General features: G+C 42.6%; 1 protein-coding gene across 1 annotated transcript; it reads right to left on the reverse strand.

Annotated features, from left to right (window-relative positions):
• Positions 1-285: 285 nt before the first annotated feature.
• mrasa (muscle RAS oncogene homolog a) lies at positions 286-18,505 on the reverse strand. The gene is made up of 6 exons (XM_004566007.6): positions 18,350-18,505; positions 7,393-7,660; positions 6,468-6,621; positions 4,942-5,041; positions 4,511-4,590; positions 286-2,928 (listed from the first exon to the last, which is right to left on the reverse strand). Exons 2-6 carry the CDS (start codon positions 7,583-7,585, stop codon positions 2,829-2,831), a joined length of 627 nt encoding a protein of 208 aa, XP_004566064.1. The 5' UTR covers positions 7,586-7,660; positions 18,350-18,505; the 3' UTR covers positions 286-2,828.
• Positions 18,506-22,605: the final 4,100 nt, after the last annotated feature.

Below are 22,605 nucleotides of genomic sequence, written 5' to 3' on the forward strand. Positions count from 1 at the left end.
TACATGCAGGACTTGTTCTGTGTGCCAACCTGTCCAAATCCCCCCCGAGGAATTTGGACAGGCTTTTTTTGCCAACGAGGCAAAAGTGAAGCTTTCAGCATTCTCACAGTTGAAGTCGATGGAGTGTGACGTCTCTGAAGATTAATGAGGGGAGCTTCTGCTGAGCGAGCAAGGCGACAGGAAACACGAGCAGCCGCTGAACGCCACTCTGATCACATGATCAGGAGAGTACTGCATATTCTACGGATCCACCCCACCCACCCAAAAAGTGTCTAAAAAGATAAATCACAGTCCTGTTATTTATTTTATTGAAATATAATCGACCCCTGAGGCTAGAGAAGAAGGCCACAGATTGTGCCTCGTCTAGCGCCTCAGTCTGACACAGCCAGTTAGAACACAACAGACCTGCCAAAAAACACGTTACACAACTTGTGAAAACTCCTTTTTTGCAAACCAAATGTAAAAGTTTCCACCTTCATTCACTTACAAAGTTTCGGGATGTATAAAACTGAAATCTGTTACATAATTTAAACAGAAGCTCTTCATTTACTCACAATCGCCCTTTCAGGATTCCTCAGGGATTTTGATCAACCCGAGAAAGGCAGCAATCAAATGTTTCTGGACAAAAAACAGATACCAGCAGGTAGTTTGCTTAGTTTAGCACGAGCCTCACCAGGAAATTTGAAAAACACACACAGTGGGGAGCTTTTTTTCTTTGTCCAGGTCTGGGACACACTGAGGTAACAGACAGTAATAAATTATTTAATTCCTTATAAAACACACAAGATTCATATCAATAATACAAAATGGTATCAAACACACATGATGCAACATTTTCAACACATTCGGTTTTTCTTCTTTTTTCCTGGAGTCTGTTGCTTCTGTAATAGCTGGAGTCCTTTTCTGGAAACTCCTGATCAGTAAATGTCGATCAGTACTGTCAATGTTGTATTCCTCCTTTAGCAGAGGGCGATTCCCACTTCCACGCTCAGGTGAATTTGTCATTTAATAAATGATTTTTCACGGGCAGCCTTCTTAAATTCAAAACTGAATACCGAACAACGTTTTTTTAAATACCTTTTGAATATTTTTAGTCCCATCCTAGTTTTACTCTGTTACAATCACCACAGAGGCAACAGGCACACAGCGTTACGACACCTATCAGCTCGCTTCGTTTTCCCTATTTTTACATTCAGACGTTGTTACCGTGCTCCTCGCTTCTATTACTGATTCAGAAAGAAAACAACATGCCGATAGGAAAGTGAGAAATCGTATTAAAAGTGCAAAAAGAAAAAAAAAAAAAAAAAAGATGCACTCCTTCCTTCAAGAGTCCGTATTCATCCAGAGAGCAAAGTGTCAGCTGAAACTTTAGTGCGTTAACAGTACGAGCCATTTCGTATATTATTAAACTGTACATTCCTATCCACCGCACGACCACGAGCACCGAGTCACTGAGCGTGTTGTTGCTTCTAGTGTGCAGTTTCCCTACACCTAACCGTGGTCTGTGGCTAAGCTAACATGGCTTTCAGCCCTGGGAGCGCCGCGCCGCCGACACATTCCCAGGTTACCGTTTTTACCCCCCACACAGATTTATCTTATGACGTAGTCCTGAATTCAGTGGTGCAGTCTGAACAGCCTGTAGACTGAAATAAAGTGACATCACATGGTTTTGGTTAGTGGCCAGCGCAAATCACGAAGCTCTCGTTATCCCTTATTCTATTTCATTAAGACTTTCCTGGAGAGCTTCTGTAAAACAGCACTGAATCTGTTTACATTGCCACAGTTTGTTTTTTTAATATCAAATATAATCATATTTTTCTGTAATATTTCAGCTATAAAAACATGGGAGGAAAAGAAAAGTATCAGGACAGCTGATCGTACAGTACTTAACAGATTGCACTCGTTACCGACGACGACTGAAGAGGCAACCGAACCAACCGTCAAACACTTCGAGACAAAGTGGCTCCTGGTGCCGTCTGTTTGCACGTGAGAAACTAGTCCCGCGTAAGAGTGTAAACAAGGCCTTTAACAGATCGCCACGCCAACCGGTCTCAGTATTCTCTTTAACAATAATCAAACACTTGCTGATCTGCTCGTAGCATTCACTGACACATGTGACACGTTTCTTTCACTTGCCCTCTCGCCGCCCTCCAAACTGACATTTCCAAACCACATCACCACAATGTTCAGGCTCACTATACTCACTGGGCTCACCGTCCACGTATCGACGACACTGCACAACATCTATTGTCACCACTCTCGGCTTCGTCCGCTCTGCAGAAAGAGAACAGGGATCCAAAGCCGGCCTCGTCGGGCATCACGTCGGAGCTTTTCCCACCGGAATTGAAGGTGCGTGGGGACAGACTGCTGGGAGTCAAAACCACAAACACCGCTGCTTTTCCTTCCCTTGCTCAAGAGGACAAAAGGTTCCAAGTCCAAGGTGATTCTGACCCCTGTCTTTCCCGGACAGTTTGTTGTCTTGTGCCACGTTTCATAGTAAGTTCATAAATTAGATAACTATGCATTTCAGGGACGAGTACAGATGGGGAGAGGTTCTCAAAGAAAGAAGAAAAACCTTTGAAAAGGACCATATAGTGAGGGGGGCAGGCGTAGCGCTCAGTCCGAGGCATCGTGAGGGGCCGAGTCCAACATTTCAGATCAATTTCATCCTTCCTGGATCCATCGAGTCATTCCTCAACCAACCCCCAGTCCCTTTTGTGCTCCCGTAGTTTGACCACTGCTGGGGAGTTCCCTGACATCCAAAGGTTTGTTGGTGTGTGTGCGTGTGTGTGTGCGCGTGTGATAGATGATGGAGATGATGAGCTTGGTCACAATATGGCGCAGTGGAACCTGTGGGAGGCCGTGGAACGCTCCGCCCTCCACTTCATCTTCTTTTTCTTCTTCTGGTTTCTCTCTGGGACCTGTTGTCTGCAGGCAGCAAAAAAGAAGAAGAAAAGGCATAAACCTCTTTTTTAATCATTTGAAAGCAAAACTTTAACTTTGTACTTTAGAATTATCTCATATAAATGATCATTTTTCTCCAGCTCAGGAAATCGTCATTTTAATCTCCAAATTTTACCCACAAGGTCAATTTCCCAAGTTTTACTTTTGATTTCCATTTCTGACGCCGAGTAGTGGGAATCAAATTTAAAAACAGCAGATAATTGCAATGATCCCCCTGAACTAGTACATTACGCCCCTTTAATAAAACTCTTTTTATAACCTTTGCACTGTTTTTACTGAGCTCCAGGCTTGTGTGTCTAATGTTTTCCTGTGCTCATGTCTCCAGAATCGAGACAGAGCCGAGTCCACTGCTATAAAAGAACCCATAAATCCATAAATCAATGCACTGGCTGTTGCTGATTAAGTATAGCATTTCATGAGTGCTCAGGGCAGATCATTCAATATTCTGTGAACCTCCCTGGTGACTGGATGTCTAAAGTATGACCACAGGAGGGCAGTGTTGATTCATCGAGCTCCAAATGTGTTGCAAAGGAAGAGTTTTCTCATGAGTCAGCTACAAGCTGGCAAACGCACAATAAGAGCTTTCCACAAGTCTAGTAATCGTCTTTTTTTAATAACGTGTAAGAGAACGCACTGATCTGCTGCTGTGTAACGAGCACGAAGCCCCGACACCACGAGAGGGATTACTTGTCGCCCTTCGGAGTGTTCGGCCAGACTTATAAACAGGATGTGACCACATACAAAAACCAAATTCTTCTGAAATTACACGGGTCAAGACAGGAAGTGGCTTTGGTCTTGTTTCCCCCCCCCCCCTTTTTTTTCCCCCATCCTTCCTAAAAACACTTTCACAGTCCAGCGTTGCGCTGCGTTGCATCACTTTAGCTTTATGGCCAGCTGATGCATTTTTACTGTTGCTTGATATGAGATTTCAGCTGCTCCAGAGTTTTGAAGTTTTCTTTGCCATGCTGTTTGTTATAGGTGACTGCAGATCAGACTCCTTTAATTAGAGCTGCATAGTCATGTTTTGTGTTTTGGTATCATCTATGCCTCTTTGATCCAAAACCCTTTTACCAAGTTTATAATTAACAGCACCGTCACAGATGTGCATATTAGCCATGGCATTTTTTTTTTTAATCCTTTATTTATCCAGGTAAAAAATCTCATTGAGATTAAAAATCTCATTTCCAAGAGAGACCTGGCATCATGGCAACAAAAGTCACATACCACATAGGTATATAGCATTCAAACTAATACCCCCTCCACACCATCTCACACGCCTTTAGGACAGAGCGCTGTTGTCGGGAGGATTTTGTAAAAGAATCCGAAATTCGTGTCTTGTAAAACAAACCTCACTTCATCTTTAATGAGACGGGAACACGTCGGCGTTCCTTTGCAGTTTTAACCTGCACTCACAGGTGGTACCACGATTTTTGTTCCATCTGTTTTAATGAAGTGCTGCCTTTCACGCAGTGGTGACCCATCTTTACATAAAGTGCATCCCTATCCCAGCGTATTTATTTCAAAGATCTGAAGGTCCTCAGGTTACCTTATAACACGAACCAGTTCATGAAAGGCTTTGTCCACGTTCATTGGGGGGTCCTTGGCACTGGTTTCAATATAAGTTATCTGAGGAAACAAATATGAAACATGAGCAGCTCAGTCAGGTGTTTAAGTTTACAGTAATGTGCAGTTCAAGTCTGTGATGGTTCTGAAAGACCAATAATGATTAAGCATTAATCGCATTCAGAACTGTTGCCTGTCTAAACAAGCTGAGAAGTAGCAGCTTGCAGGCCTATAAATGCCATTTGCTCATTTCCTTGAACGCTGGTCTTTTCTGCCCCCGTACACAGCCTGTGTTTATTACAGACTAACATGAAAACACTGAAACTTAAAGCTTTGCATAATTCAAAAACCCTGATGCTGTTTGTAGGCGGTAATAAGTCATCAGGGACACGTGCTTAAGGAAAGACTACTTACATTATGCTTTGCAGCCATCTCCTGCCCCTGGTCAGTTGTGACTTTTCTTAGGTGGACCAAGTCCACTTTGTTTGCGACCAGCACCATGGGGAAGGCCTCCCTGAGACGATAAGGACACAGAGTCGAGATGCAATGCATCGCTGTATTACTGAATATTTTATCGATGCGTACAGATGTTTCAAACAGCCTTGAATGCTTAGTCATAGGAGGATATGACTAATTCTCGCTTGCATTTGAAACGCTAACACACTAAAAAACAGGCCATGTTTAATTTGGGATAGATCAGCTGCTGATGAGCGCAAATTTTGACAGACTCAAACTCGTTCAGTTCTGTTTTTTTGTTTTTCCATTTCCTGCGTGTGACTCAGTTTTATTTGTCAGTCACGGTCGAGAACTGACGACGACAGATTTCAGCTTTGGAAATAACTGATGTTCCGTCGGTGTGAGCAAGAGCGAGGAAAGGAGGAGACCTTCATCTTCAACCGCCCTTAAATCACATGATAACCATACCCCTCAGCGCGGCCCGAGTCAGCGAGGGCAAAGTTTGGTCTTTAATGAATATGATGAACTACTTCCTCTTTTGCTATATTTAACAGAGTGGTTCACACAGACTTTCAGTTGAAATGTTGGTGCTTTCCAGACTGCTCGTATAGCTTTTGCAAACAAACCTTTTGAACTGCGTACCCTTTGTGTTCATAAGGGCACACTAGGACAGAGACCAAGACTCTCTGGAAGATAACATGTGCCTTAAATGGAAAGGGGAACCTAATCGGATGCTATATATGACATCTAAGGCAAAATTTACTTCACAACATTTCAGTTCTTTGTCTCCCTTTGGACCAAACATGACACAGACAGCCCTGACTGCACATTTATGACACAGTCTGACACAGATCTGTCTGACGGTGTAATGAGACATTTATACTGAATGAGATTAACAGTATAAAGAAAAGGTTCAATAAAATAAACTACATACAACTTGCCTCCAACTTTCACACAGTGCAACCAACGTTCGTGGCACCAGTGATTTCAAGCGTTTCTCATGATTAAATACCGTCTCAGGTTGCTTGGCACCATGTTAGCAGTAACCATCCTCTGACTGAGGACTTCTGAAACCCCCCAGTGCAGCCAAAGCCAAGAAACAGGTTCAGTCACCAACACACTAAAAAGTGATTCTCTCCACCCAAAAAATACTATCCTCTGTGCTCTCATGTAACACACTGTAAAAAAAATGCCCACTTGGAAAAGTGTGGGAGTTTAAACTTGAAAAAGTTTAAACTGCCTATATATGGATAAACAAATGCTTATAATGCACTGATACAGTAAGCGCACCGTGCATTCATTTCTTTGTATAATCTTCAGCTGATAAGGCTCACTGCTATGACGTAGTCAGCTAGTTATTAAAGCCATGTTTTAATAACTAGCTGCAAAACTTGCTCCAAGAGAAACAAAGAAAAGAGGGGCTGCAAAAGACTTTGCAAGAATATTTTATTTTGTTGTCCAAGTGTTTATTTTTCTGCTCCTACCTGTCTTTGACCCGTAGTATGAGTTGATGGAATCGGTCAACGTGTTCAAAGCTGGCCTTGTCCGTCACCGAGAAGACGATCAGGAAGCCGTCTCCCGTCCTCATGTACTGCTCCCTCATTGCACTGAACTCCTCCTGACCGGCCGTGTCCAGTACTGTGTCCATGTCGGGACAAATGCATTAATACACTGAAGGGTCTCAGGGCTCTTCACTTAAATCACACAAGTACACGAAATACTCCCCGAGCATCATCTGATGCAAGGATCGCACTTTGAACATGCATACGTTCATTAAAAATACATCAGACTAAAACAAAACTGATCCACACACAAACATCTGTAGTATTTAAAATGTGATTTCTATCAGAGCCACTGTGTACGTCCTGTCACTACAACATGTGAGTTTTAGTTTCATGCCCCCCCCCCACGAGCACAATCGCTGCACACTGGGAGAAACACATTTGTACATCTACGTGGGTCTGTGGGCCACTGTCCTTATCTTGAGTGCATTCATGGCTTAGCTACACGCTTGCGTAACAGTTGCATCACAAAGTGACATTTTCTCTTTGCAAAGGTCAGAAGTTCACTTATAAAAGACTGAACATATTCAATGATAGAACAATTTAGAAATGATCTGTTTTTCAGGTGTTTTTGCATCCTTTATAATTACTCAATTTATATTTAAAGGGAAAGGATAAAATTATGGAATTGTACACAGTTTCTCTCACATGGAAAAACCACAGCTGATGTTTTATATAAAGCTCAGTGTAGACAGCTGCCGCAGGATTGTAATTACGGGCAAAAGAAGAACAATAACAAATGTTAACTTGTGGCACGATGATGGATGTGTTGTGCTGACTGAAACAAAAGGAGGGAAAAATAAGAAGCATAGAAGATTTACAAGCTGTCTGGTTCTTTGGAACTCACCGTCCAGTATGGCCCACTGTCCGTCTATTTCTGTGTGTTTAAGATACGAGTCCTCAATCGTGGGATCGTAGTCTGGCACGAAGATCTTCTGGAAAAACTGGATGGTGAGGGCACTCTTCCCGACACCCCCATCCCCCACCACCACCAGCTTGTACGTTGGCAGGTTGTCACTTGGCACGGCGCTGGTTGCCATGGCTACCCTCTACAGTGGCGGTAAAGGTGGGAAGTAGGTAGGATAGCAGGTGGCTGACGAGACGCACCTGGCTGGCTGAAATGCAGAACCAAGTGAGGGAGACGTGGGATTGACAACAAAGGGAGGGAGGGAGAGAACAAGCCAGAGATGTGTTAAGATTTTTATTTCCCCCCCCCAGGCTGGTTTTACATCACCATGGAGACAGAGCACAGCCAGGAGATGTAGATCAAAGCAGAAAGAGGAAAAACAAAGATGGGAAAACTAGAGCAAGAGAGGCCAAAAGGCAGAGTTCAGCTCGGCTCACGCTGGATTATTTTCATAGCTGAGTAACAGTAAGTTCGTCCCAGAGCTGCACCCACCAGAGGAACAAGCTCAGCGGCATGTGCTCACGGGCTGAAAGCCCAAAGCAGCGACAACACAAGGTGGATTTACACATCGGTGGGTTACAGCTAGGGCTGGGTATCGTCGCAGATTTTTATAATTGATTCAATTCTGATTCACAAGCTCCCGATTCAATTTTGACTCAAATGATCAGAATTAGAATATTTCTGTCTCAGTACATGTCTATATTTTTATATCCATGTATAGAAACAAAGCTGACACGTGTGAGCATCACAGCAGATGACTGTGTCAAAGTAACCAAGGATAAAAACATGAAGGCGATTTTCCTGGCCTGGCTTTTTATAGCAGATAACCCTATTAAAATATTCTGCAGTAGTTAAGAAAACCATGAATCAACATACGAACATTGAGTCACTTAAGCAGCATCAGGTAGAGCTCTCTCTCTCTCTCTCTCTCGACACATACACACAATCATAGGCGAGCGCTTCCTTTGCAAGCAGCTAAAACCACCACACAGGAAAATCCCTGCCAAGCAAAATACTTCGGTTTCAAATTAAGAGCTTTCCTCTAAAATACAAAAAAGAAAATGCTGTCATTCTGCTGCTGCGTGAAACAGACCACCATTAGAGCGTGCATATGGCATCTTTGTAAGCTGGCACATTTTAAATCTAAGTGGGAAGCTTTCCTGCGTGTGCTTCACAAGTCAAAACTAAATGAATGACGACAACAAAGCCACAGAAATATGACGGCTCAAACACAGATGTACAGCTGGAGCTTCTAATTACTTTTTAAGAACAAAAATGAACTTCAACATTAAGGGGTTAAACTGAAGCTTTCTGTGGGAGAGGCGTCAGTGCTCAGTATATCAAATCATTCAGAGGCATTCTGCACTTAAACCACAGGAGAACAGCCTGTTTGCAACTCAGTCGTAAGATTATGTGCTTCGAATCAGGCATCGCCTTGTTGCTGGAGCTTTAATATCCACCATGCTATCTCAGTCTGTCGTGGCAGAAAGTTCAGACCACAGCTGTCCTCGAAGCTCCCAAATCTACAAAGAATGAGTCACGAGAGGAGAGCGGGAAAGCGGGTGAGAGAAATCGGAAGCAGGAGTGAGGCGGAGGAAGTCGGGCCGTACGAGGACAAAGTTGACAGAAATGTTGTAGCGTGGTGTTGAGTCGCTGCACAGAGAGCCGCTTTAGTTCGCTTCCTGTTTTTGATGCGTGACACTGACTGCTCTTAACTCCAGGCATACAATTAAAACAGTTTTTTAAAAATAATCTGAGCAGACAAATAATCGCACAACACTTCCTTCATGGAATTAGATCTGCACAGGTTGGAACCAACTTTTCCTCATCATTCACAACACCCAAATTACAGCCACAGTCAGCCCAGACGCTGCCAACCTTCAGTCCAACCCAGAGCCATCAGAAGCTTGGAGATGTGTGTGATAAATCTGGGGTGACCAGAAACAAGTCGATCAGAGGGACCGCTTGGCTCGAGCAGTTTGAGGACAAAGTTAGAGGTTAGAGGAGGAAAAGATGAAGAGCACCGAGAAGCTTCATGGATGTAATGAAGGAGGACATGCACAGGGTTGGTGTGACAGAGGCAGATGCTCAGGACGGGTGAGCTTTAATAAATTTGCATTTTCCTCTGCGTGCCCTTCCTAATGCAACCCTCCCATTTACCTGTGCTTGGAACCATTACTAGGAGTGACCAACGCCCATGAGACCGGGTTTGTGTGTCATCCCCTCCCAAACCTAGAATCTTTCACATGTCAGACAAATAACCACCATGGAGCCCCAGAATTTCATCACAGGCTCTACAGGTCGCTCTTCCAACTGCTGCTTATAAAGAAAAAGCATCTGCAATCTTTTAAGAGTGTGCATGAAGATAACCTGCCAAAGAGGCCTTTCTGTCCAGAAAGAGCGTTGGAGTAAATCTGCAGTTTGATCTTGAGGGTACAAAGAGCAGGCCTTTTGAAACAGAACAATCAGAGAGAGTCGTTTTGCCAGTAACTGAAGCATGACGATAGGAAATCTTATTGTTCTGGATTGTTTTGCTGCCTCTGGACAGCTCTCAGTCGTTGACTCAACTATTCATTTTTTTTGTATTGGGAAGCATCTGAGGAAAATTTGAGGCCATGAGTATCAAAGCTGAAGTTGAACTCCAAGTAGACCTTGTAACAGGCTAATGATCCTAAGCACGCTGGCAAATCCACACTGGAATGGCTCAAAAGCAAAAAAAGACCCAGATATGAATCTCATTAGAATGTTGAAACATGAGGCACGTGCAGGAAAATCCCCACACAGCTCCAAACTTAAAGGATTTTTCCACAGAAAAAAAAAAAAAAAAAAAAAAAAGTCTGCTGATGTTATAAAAGCTGATTTGATGATACCAGCACTGCTAATCTGTAGATACCAAATATTTTTAAAAATTAACAAATTTAAATAAGATGTACCCTTTTTAAAAACAAACAAACAAAAAACAAACATTAGTTTGGGGAGCTTTCCTCAACATAAATAAAATAAATTATCCAAATGGTTCTTATTATTTTGATATCATTCCAGACTCTTTGGCTAGAAATGAAACACCTCCAATGTTCATAAAGAGAAATTTGCTCCAAGGTCATTTTATTGGTAACATTAAGTATATGAAATTTTATTGCAAAGATATTAAAACATGCACCCAAAGCCATCCAAATACATATAACACATAAAATTAAAACCAGACTTTCACATTACAACGAAACCTGCAGATTTACAGTTTTAATTAAACTGCAGCAAGAGATAAAAGCATAAAAAAAGAGAAACATTCACCCACTAGCATCAACACTCCTACCACCCACACACCCATTCCTCCTCCATCGTGCAGGAAACAGCTGTCAGCTGGCTAAAGTCCATCCTTTCCTGCAGCACAATGGAGGGAAGGAAGATGTTTCCTTCCTTTGCAATGCCAAGCCAGGTTAAGCAAAAAGATTGAGTCAAATTCCTGATGTTAAAACAAAAAAATAAAAATAAACTCTTCAGTCGTTTAGATGTCTGGATGGCTGTCAAAGCCACAAAATAGGTGTCTATTCCACTTTAAAAGCCATCTATGACTGAAGAAAAACAAATAACCTCATGAAGCACTCTGAAACCACAGCACACATTACAGCTGTGGTTTTTACACCAGTCATACATTTGGTGTTCTCGATGAAACCAACTCACATCTAAACCTTATCAGGTTCATCTTGATTTCACTCTTAGACTATTTGGTGGCATCTCCCTACAACTGCATCTGTGCCTTAGAAAAACAGAACGACAGGTGACATCAGAAACCACACAGAAGACTCTGTGGAGAATCTGTTTATTACAAACTAGCCAAACCACTTAACCCCAGCACAAAAGAGACAAATAACCCTTAACCTTCGCCTGACTTTTGGACAATAACATGCATCGAGAAAAAGAGAGCGATAACATGAGGACTAAAATGTTTGATGTGTTCAAGAGAAGTGTGTTAAATTTGTAAAATAAGGACAACGTGTTACAAACCACCCAAAACAGTATCTGCTGACACTTCTGAGGTATCACTTCACTTTAAACAGACTGTACTTGTGTTTTACTCAAACCTGGCATCAGCTGCAGGACAGAGATGCTAACTAGCCAACTGTAGCAAAATATAATATAATATATGGCCGGGAAGCATTAGCATCAAAGGGTTTGTTTGTTTTTTAAATATAGATTTGTCTGTCTGTGAGAATGTCATCTTCGACTGCTAAGTTAAGTGTTGACGTGTTTTCCAATCAGCTGTGCGAGGCCCTTCTACTCTCCATTCTTGTGTATTTGTGAGCAGCTCGCTCACTAGTCAGGTTGTTGTTGCGACAGTCCTTCATCATCTACCCTCAAAACCAGTTTTGTCCTTAAAGCTGCAGAGCAGGAGTTCAGGATGAGAGACTGTCTCAGTAAGGCAGCTGGTTTACTGCCTACTCGTATTAAGTGACAAAGAAGAAACATGAAAGTTGTGCTCAGATCACACATGCATTCCTCTGTGGAAAACCATCCCTGTTGTATTTATAACATTATGATTTTAGGGGAGGAATTATGCTAAGAAAGCAGTCATGGTTTATAATCCTAAAGAAATCCTAGAAGGCAGGTTTAAGGTTTAACAATCCAACTCTAACCCAAACTCATGTCAGTTTCCCACTGGGCTACACGAGAAAGTCGTTCACTCCTTTAATAGATTCTTTCAAAATAAGACACACCTTTGATTTCTCACTTGTTCTAAAAGCATTTCCTCCCACATTCATTCCAAGTTGTTAAAAGTACACCCAACTGCACGTTACAACTACAGTTTTCTACAGTGTGTCCCATTACACGAGTCCAAAAACCACAAAATTAAATCACAACAACTATGATTTCAGTAAATACCCTGTGGGACACAAACAGGAGCACTCGCTCATGTCTTCACCGAACTCGGCAGCCCCAGCTGACCATAAAATGCCGTTTCCCCCCCTCATCCCTCACACAGCCAGTAAATCTGCAGCACATCTGCTTACACTCTGCTGGTGTGTGCATTTACACAGAAAATGGATGAAGCTGGTGTGTTTTGAGCCTCACATTCTGCCCTCGCAGAAAGTCTCCCTGGGCTCGAGACGTGGCTAGTTGCTGTTGGGAAAGGATCAAGGGATTTCCCTCTTCACGTGGGAACAAAGCAGCTCCATAACTCACAGAAGGAACACAGCAGTGCACGCCCCGGTCTGCACTGTACTGCTGATATCAACACTCATCAATCAGATGAAGTGTTAAACCATAATTCACCAAGTTAAACATGCGATAAAGTCCACACAGATTCCACTTTAACGTTTTAACTTATCCATTTCGAAAATTTACATTTTGCTGAAGTTGATCAAGAATAATAATCGTTTATGTTGAAACTAACTTTTTGTTGAGAAACAGGGTTCAAAAAGCAGGAAAAGCAGTAATTCACCATAGAACTGCCCGCCACTGAATCCATCCACAGATAACTCCCCAACGGGGTGAAATCAGTGCCCGACCCATCAAAATCAAGACACAAGAAGTGGAATCCTTCACTGCGCACATTAACGCTGTGGATAAGAACATCAAGTTCACCAGGGAAGACACAAAGGACAACTGTTTGCCTTTCCTGGACTGCGCTGTGCACATTGAAGAGAACGGCAAACTCAACATCGAAGTTTACCGGAAGCCCACACACACAGACCAGTACCTCCTCTTTGACTCCCATCACCCTTTGGAACACAAACTTGGAGTAATCAGGACCCTACACCACCGGGCAGAACATGTTCCCTCTAAGCCTGAAGGGAAAAAGAAGGAACACACACATGTAAAGGAAGCACTCAAAACGTGCGGCTATCCTAAATGGGCGTTCTTAAAGTCAGCAAAGAGGCACAGAAAAGAAGACCAGACACCAGCGAGGGAGGATAAGAAGGACAGACGCAACAACATTGTCATCCCGTATGTAGCCGGCGTATCAGAGAAACTCAGGAGAGTTTTCTCCAAGCATGACATCCCAGTGTATTTCAGACCCAGCAACACGCTCAGACAGAAACTGGTTCACCCGAAAGACAAAACGCCAAAACACAAACTTAACAATGTGGTGTATGCTGTACAGTGCAGCGAGGAATGCTCAGACCTCTACATTGGAGAGACCAAACAGCCACTTCACAAGCACATGGCACAACACAGAAGAGCCACCTCCACAGGACAAGACTCAGCAGTCCATCTGCATCTTAAGGATAAAGGTCACTCTTTCGAGGATGCCAATGTTCACATTTTGGACAGAGAGGACAGATGGTTGTAAAGAGGAGTGAAAGAAGCCATCTATGTCCACTGTGAGCGACCATCTTTGAACAGAGGCGGGGGTTTACGACACCAACTCTCTGCCATCTATAATCCAGTTTTGAGATCCCTTCCCAGACGCCTTAACGCCCACTCACATCCTGGGCCATCTGACCTCAGGAATTCGCATGATAAGGTGGGGCCAGGTTTCACAATGAACACACCCGAAACTCTGGCTGATTGGGACCCACACCCAGTTTCCCACCTTGGCTCAGGCGATTAGAGGATCATCAGGGGGTCCTTTGTCCCTCTGTGGGGGGAAACTCCCACTAGGTTTATATCTGGGACTCTCCACCATTTGACCTTAGAACTGAAGAAGCTTCTCGGATGAGAGGTGAAACGTCTTCAAGCAACTTAAAGAAGTCCAGACGCTTTTCTTTGCAAGCTCCTTTGACTACGATGACCTGGATGACTGAGAACCTTCACAGACAGACCCATATTAACCATGTAATGATCTAATCGCATCACAGTTTATAACAGCCAGTTATATAAAAACAAATAATTTATTTTTTTACTATAAGCTGGGAAAAACTTCCTTCAATCGTGCATGTTTAGAAAGCCATAAAGACGCCAACCAGCTGATCAGAGCAGCAGAGAATAAAGGAGTGCATAAATAACTGTGCGTTAAAGAAAGAAAACTGCTTATATATTTAAAAAAATAATAATTTTTAAACCCTTAAAACTAACAGCTAATAGCTGAGAATGCCACTACCTCTAATTAGAAATTACAGTCTATAATCAGTCGGCTTAAAATAACAGCAGTGTGGATCTCACCTGTTCAATCTGGGAGAGAAGGCACTGCACAGTTCCCACCATTTATAATGTGTGACAGTCCTGCCATCTAGCCAAAAATCTAAATACACAAACCTGCTCAGGGACAAAATAATAAACATCAGGCTGCAAAAAAAAAAAAAACAAGTGCAAACAGCCAGTGAGTCTCATGTTAACAGTGTTAATCCTCAAACAGGAAACGCTAACATTATTAAGGTAACGCCACAGTCCAAGGACAAGCATCACGCCGACTGGTTCAGGACATATCTGTGGCTCGAGCCTTTAATGGCCGAGCGAGCTGCTTGGTTGGTAAAATACACGGCGGTGTGTTACCTCACCACCGTGTATTTTACCAACCAAGCAGCTCGAAGCCAGAACGAACAGAGCAGAAATGAAGATGAGAGAAAAGTGAAGTTAAAGCCATATTATAGCTGGAGGAGAACAGCGATCTGAGGTCAGCTCACAGGTTACGTTCCCACCATCCTCGCCTCCCCCTGGGTGGGGGGCCAGGGGGAGGCGAGGAGCATTTAAGGGGGTGACTGTGGAATAATCACACAGCCAGTCATGTACACTGGGCACTTTAAAATGTTTGTGTGAGACAGACTGGGTGGGAGTAGTTGCAGTACAGGACTTTTCTGGAAAGGGTCATGTAAGGGGTGTGGGGATGCTGGGAAGGATATGTAGTGACTGACACCATCCAGCCAGGAAGCACATGAGTAATGGTTTTCAAAAGACTGTCTCTGCCCATCAACACTAAAAACAAGCTCTGTTTTCAAGCTAGAACTGGCTCAGCACCATTTCCAGAACCTTTTCCAAAACGCGGGACTCGTGCAGACGCAGCAAAAGCTGCACAGAAACCGAACGTGCAGCCTCCGTGTGGAGTAAGATGCTATCCCCAAGCCAGCGTCTTATTGCACAGCTGAGACTGCTTCAAAGTAATGATTATTTAAGCAGCAGCAGGCTTTGATAATTACACTTCACAGTCAGATGCTTTAAACTCATTCTGGCAGTCGGTGTTTTACTGTACGACTGCCTCCAACAGGAACACATCAATCAAAGTCTCCCGCCTTCGACGCATTTCCTCCAGTAACACGTTTCACGCTCAGATCTCAAACACCCCACGGCTGAGAGGACAAAGTGCGAACAGCTCGCTAAATGACTAATCACATGATTGCAGGTCACAACCACTTAGCAGCCTCTGGTCTCAGAGCATTGTTGGTGACCCGATTTAAACATAAACTGCACAAACAGATGATGTGCAGCCTGAAAAAACAAAATAATCCATAAATTTTCAACAATGTGTGTCAGTTTGATCCAGAGTCACTCCCAGTACAGAGACACGCTCCTGTCATAAATCAAAGCAGCTCCGGGGCGCGGCGGCTTGGTGTTACCATAACAGAGCATGCAAACTGCTGTCAGGGAGCAGCTTTAAATGTGATGTTTGCAGTGCGTCTTTGTACTAGAAGAAAGATGAAATGCTTTTAAAGTTTGTTTGGTTTTTTTTTAATATTTGATTACGCAACAGTTTTAGTGGTCACTACACTGCATACAGCTCATGAAATAGAAGGGCGATCTCAGAAACACAAATATAACGTTGTCTGTGCTTTGTGATTAAATTTGTCAATTTGCTTGCTAGTCAATATAAAATGAGAGTATCTGTGACTAATGTCACCGCCCATCAGTTAGGAAAGTCCTGTTGTGCAGCCTCACGAGTGTTTTCAACATCACCTTCTTGAGGTTTTGAAATCATATGACAGAGCAGGGAAGTGTTTCAAACCGGGCAACCGTGGCCAAGGAGGTTGGGAAGCGCATCTGTAACCGGAAGGTCGCCGGTTCGATCCCCGGGATCGCTCTCTGTCCTGGTCGTTGTGTCCGTGGGCAAGACACTTTACCCTACCTGTTGGCCAGAGGGCTGCGATATGGCAGCCTCGCTTCTGTCAGTCTGCCCCTGGTGTGGCTACAACTGTAGCTGCCTCCACCAGTGTGTGAATGTGAGAGTGAATGAATAGTGGCATTGTAAAGCGCTTTAGGTGCCTTGAAAAGCGCTATATAAATCCAATCCATTATTAATTAAGACTGGGTAAGTGTGGCCCAGGTAGGAACTAAACTGGTTTGGGAAGAGTCATTACATCCCCCATTTACCAGTAATACCTTATTTGCATACCTCACATAGTAAAAATGATGGATAATCTGCAAATAATGCAGATTACAGCCTCAATAACCTGCATAAAATAGTGATTTTTATTTTAATTGTGCAATTCTTCCGTTAAATCATGAGCATAAAGAGAAACTCGGGCTTGTTTTTACACTCGTGTAGCTCCCGTTTCTTCTATCTCAATACGACTTAAAGTGTGTAGTTTATTGCTGGGCTTCAGTACAGTTGCATCCATAAATCAGCACATCTCCAGAGGCGTGCTTTTCCTGCAAGACTCGATATTGTGAAATAATAAAACATCCACGAGCAAAAATACAGGCAAAACAAGTTACTTTCCAAAGGTTTTGTTCACTTCCAAGTACTTTTTCATTCTTTGTCACTCAGTTTTATTAATTTTTTTAAATCCACTGACATGGAGTGCCCACCAGTATTTGGACTTGTCTTTAACACACACACACACACACACACACACACACACACACACACACACACACACACACACACACACACACACACACACACACACACACAGGCTCTTTAGCTTGCATCAGTTCACTCAGCCCAGTAAATGAAACCCTCAAGCAGAAGTCTGACCTGACAGTTGTGTGTGTGTGTGGGTGATTTTGGTCTGAGTTTTCTCTACGGAGTCAAGTGACCAGCTTCATCCTCATTATGGCCTTTCATGTACTTTTTGTGCAGTTGCAATCATTTGGGAATCACTGCTGGACCTAATCAAACATGAAGGATACCATCTCAGTACATGACGGGGACAGAGGATAAAGGCTGTGAAGTCCCACATAAAGCTGGACACCTGGTCAATCTAGTCTGCAGCCATCTGAATGTAATTTACCTGCATGAAACGTCACAAAACTGTTCAGAAAAAGTCAGAAAAGCATCCAGCACTGTGCCCACCACCATCATCCTCATGAGGAGCAGAGGGAGGTGGAGAAGGAGAGAGGAGAAGGGTTTGGCCTTTCTCTGAAGTTCTGATGAAAAGATAAAGAGGGATCTGTCTCCAGACAGCCTAATGAACTGATGATTTCACTTTGCTATTAATAGTGGTGTGTGTGTGTGTGTGTGTGTGTCTGTCTGCAGGCTGACTGGTGCTTCTGAATGATCTCATCCTATGATTTGATGTATGAAGAATCTCTCTGTTCTCTCTGTCCAGCGGTTAAATCTGCACACGATTTCTGCCTCACAGCCGGACACCACTGTGTGTGTGTGTGTGTGTGTGTGTGTGTGTGTACACAGCTGCTGGAAATAAAGAAATAGAGTAAGAGAAAAGGCAAACACTGTGTTTATGACTCTTCCCTGCTGGAAACGTCTGACACACGGAGCCAGGGCCTGCCTGAGTGTGAGGACGCCGACAGTAACCGCCCCTGAATAACGGATTTCGGCTGCTTCATCCTTTTCTTCAAGTTTGCACTGAAAAAGGAAATTCCGCAAATGTGATGCGGTAGGTCGTACGCTCATTTACAGCGAGCTAATCCCCGCCGACCGCCTGCCGTGCTGTCATTACTCGAAGTAATCCTGTGGCTGTTAGCTAGGCTACAGTAAGTTGTTGGCTTTCGCGTTAACGGCAGATTTCACCCGCGGGAACACCGACGCCTGCATTCACGACCTCTAGAGTCTCACACTCACCTACAACGAGCTTCCCTCTGGCGCAACGGCGACGTGTCCTCACACCGACATGTTTCTCCTCATCCTCCAGCTCGACTTCAAACCACCGCCGCCCTTTCCCCTCAGACGAGAGTGAACTGCCCACATCTACGAAACAATACGCCGAGTAGCTAATCTTTGTATTGCAACAGCTGATGCTAAAAATAGATGCGCCCCCGAAGGGGTGGACAATGGTTTTACTGTTGAGACGCGAAAGGACTAAATGTTGTTTTTCAGTGTGATATTAAATGTGTGTTCATGATTATTACAAAAATATAAGCCCTCTGTCTTTTCCCAGGATGTGTTTCTGGTGTTAAAATGTATAAAAACCACGAGGCAGTGACGGAGTACCCCCTTTTTTACTGAAATGGACTGTTCCCTTCTTCAGCGGAATCGTTTAAAGGGCTAGTCCTGTCAAACTGACCGTTCCTAATTTAGGGGAAGTCAAACGGATTAATTAGAAGACTGAGTGTTGATGTTGAAGCTTGTTCGGGATTGTTGGGGGTCTAATTCGCTTATACGTCCACGTATGTGGGCCTATATAATATAGTTATATAGAGTATAATATAATTTCATGTATATATAAAGTATTAATAAGCATTAATCATGAAGCACAATTCTTTGGACAATGTGAATCACGATATAATTTTTGGACATCTAATTGTATTTTCGTAAGGTTTGCAGCTTTTCCTACTCATGAAGACCTCCCCCGTTCCCATTCATACTACATTAAAATAGAAATACACGACCAATGAAATGACAGAAAGTTCCCGTTTGTCACTATCTGCTGTAGAAAATTCTGATTTTCACAGCAGATTCACAATAACACTAACAAGGTTTCTTTACATTTTACAATTTGCATTTATTTCTTACAATTTAAGCCCAAAGAGTCATCCTCACAGACTTCTTTTATTTACTACAGCAGTATTTCTCTATTAAGCAAAAAGAACCGAGATGCACTATTGAAATTACACTTTTTTCTTATATTAAAATATATCAGGGTTTAAATGTGAAATTAAACTTCTTTACACTGACAGAAAGCTGAGTTTTAATTAGTTAAACACCGTGTAAAATGAGTTTGTCATCCCTGCCCTGTCGCTTTGAGCAAAGACACAACTCATCCCTTCTTGTTTACCCACTTTGTGTCGAAAATTATTTCATAATGTACAGAAAATATAACACACGATTATATTAAATACTTAAAAAACTTATAATATAATATGCATACATATTATATGATGTCTTATACAATGCTGAAGGTAGTGTTCCATATGTGATACCATAGCAACGAGCCAAAACACCAAAACCCTAAAACTGAAGGTGTTACTGTTGCAGCGATGTGCAGGGCTTTGACTGCACACTTTTTTCTTTTAGTTTCCGTATCCATGCCCACATACAGCCTTTTCAGATGTTAGTAACTGGCACTTGCAGTATGTTGTTGTTTCATTATATAATTCTCTCACATGTGAGAATCTCATAGATTAACTCCTTTATTTTTTATTACCAAGTCTTAACCTCCAAACTAGGAGACAAACTGAAAACTGTGATAGAAAATATCAACATCATCCCTTTTTTTCATTTATTTTTATTTTTGTATCTATTGATTCATTTACTGAATATTTACTTTGGCAATAATAATTATTATTTTAATAATGACTTGAGGTTAACCATGAATTTCACCTGTGTCATTTACGTGTATCTGTAACAGTGTATCTGTTAACAGTTTTGTGTAAACATGCCCATGCAGGAAAACAGTGCACTGTTAGCTCGTTTTTGCAAGAGGTCAATAAAAGCAATCAAGAGAACGGGAGCAGGACTGTGCGTAAATGCACTGATAATGATTGAGGGTAAAGAATGTGTATCACTGAGAACAGATAACTGCACATGCTCTAAGGTTCATTTCTGGCACTTAGACGTAGTAACCACTGTTTGTTTTATAGATTTAAAAAAATGACTAGAAGTTACATTTGAGCCATCAGGTTCATTCACAACACTTTGAAAAGACACCGCATGTCGTCATAAAGTGTAACTCTGAAAGGCAAGGTCTACAGGGTTGTCTAATTTAAACAGAGGCTTCTCATTAGTCACACTAAGCAGTAGAGCTTAAAAGAGGAAACTTTATACCGTAAGCTTGTTTGGAGGAGGTGAGTGTATGCTCTCAATATCAACCTGGAGCCAACAAAGAGTAAAGCTAGTACTGTATCTCATGAGAGAGATCGAGGCTAACATTGTTCATGAGTGGGCACATAGACTGCATATTCAAATACAAGTGTGATTACTGATGGGTCTATATTTAGAATAAAGTAATAACTGACTTCCAGTAACCCTCAGAAATATGTGTGTGTGAGAGAGAGAAAGATGTAAATAATTCAATTGAAACGAGGAAGAAGGAGCCGATATGCATTTTACCTCTGAAAATAATCAGATGTTAGACATTTTACAACTCACATTACAGTGAGTAAGTGATGGGAAATGAAGTCGTCGCTCTCTGGCAGCATTTCCAGGAAAGCCCATTTTAAAAGCATGTACTCAGACACACACACACACAGCCAACATGCACACACAGTCATTCTTTCCATATGATTGATGTGGTGGTAAATGTGATATTGAATCGTTGTTGGTCTTGATAATATCTCATCAACACTTGTGGAAGGAAGAAAGTGAGGAAATGAATTTAATCTCATGTTTTCCTTGTTTTGATAAATGGGCTGGTAGTTAGTAGTTACTCAAGATACCTTTTTCTATACTTGTAAGCACTCTCTGTCACGGATGCATTAAAGTGTCACGAGCTAACAGAATGATCACCTAGGTGTGAAGCACTGTAAGAGTTCAACAGATTTATTGACAAGTTTTTTTTTGCACAGTGAAAAGGTAGTAACAAAGCTGATGGTGGGGCATTTGAGTTCCAGCAGTGGCAGTCAGGCAACACAGGCTTCCCAGGGCATGCGCACACACACAAAACAGGGCTCATGGGAGTGGGGCTTCATAGCAAGAAAGGTTACACAGAGAGGTTATCCAAGACATAAAACACACAAACCAAACAGAATCAAGGGCGTCTCTTGGCTGGTGCAACATTGTGACAAGCTTGAAGTAGTTAGCCTAGTCATAGACGAGCAGAAAGTGAGTCAGTAGAGCTGATTGCAGGCAGGTGCGTGCCTGAAGGAAGGCGGAGAGGCAGGAGGAGCTGCACTGAGGCAAGGTGACCACAACACGCCAAAGAGACAAAATAAGAGAGGCAGGCCAGCGCGAGAGACTCGAGGAAGTTGGCACAAAGTTCAGTATTGTACCCAAGGATGCTTCATCATGCAGGCTTCTTCTTCTGCCTGCTTCCTCTAGGGGTCACCACAGTGGATCATCTGCCTCCATCTCACCCTGTCCCTAGCTTCCTCTTCTGGCACACAAACCCTCTGAACATCCTCCATCCTGTTCCTTTGTATTTGGCCGACAGCAGCGGAGGCAGTCACTGTTAACCTGCATGGAAATCTCATCTTTTATATTCATATATGATGCAGTTGCAGACACTCATTTTAAACATGGTCTGTGTTTGAAAACACGAGATAACTGTATGTGCATTTTAGTCCTATAACCTGTGTGCGCACTGTTTTTTTGTTCTACTCCAGCCTTTATGATGTCAGGCTGAGTACATATCATGAAGAGCAATCTTAAAGCTGTTACACAAAAGCTCCACCAAAGCTTTTATCTGTAAGAGAAACCCAGTTAGAACAAACTTGTCTTAAAAGGAGGATGGCCTTAAACAGACACCATGTAAAACAGCTTGTTTCAGACACAGGATGAATTGAGGAGCTGCATAAAGGCAGAGTAAAATTTAAATAAGGATTATTCTGAACTGTGAATCATGCAAAGCTACTCTGGAGCACAGGAATAAAATATCTGGAAATAAGCTAAACTTTAATTTAGCCTCTCAGATGCAAGGCTTACATATGTTTAGAAAGTAATGGTTGCCCTGCTCATTCTCGATGTGAAATATCTGAGCTCTCCAGGTTTTCTGTGACATATCAGGCATCGATTTGACAGTTTCGATATATCCTCACATGTTCACAAAGGTAAACACGGTGCTGTTCAGATCTACACAAGAGCAAGATCTCCGCTTTGGTCTTACCAGTGTGTTTATGAAGATGTGAGAGTCATGCCCTGTTGAAACCTAAAGATTTATTGATTAAGGCTATGGTCGACTTGTAGGACGCAATCAAGAGGTAGTAAATCGGTTGGCTGGAATA

Source organism: Maylandia zebra, linkage group LG16 (genome assembly GCF_041146795.1).
Source record: "Maylandia zebra isolate NMK-2024a linkage group LG16, Mzebra_GT3a, whole genome shotgun sequence".
Classification (NCBI taxonomy): Eukaryota; Metazoa; Chordata; class Actinopteri; order Cichliformes; family Cichlidae; genus Maylandia; species Maylandia zebra.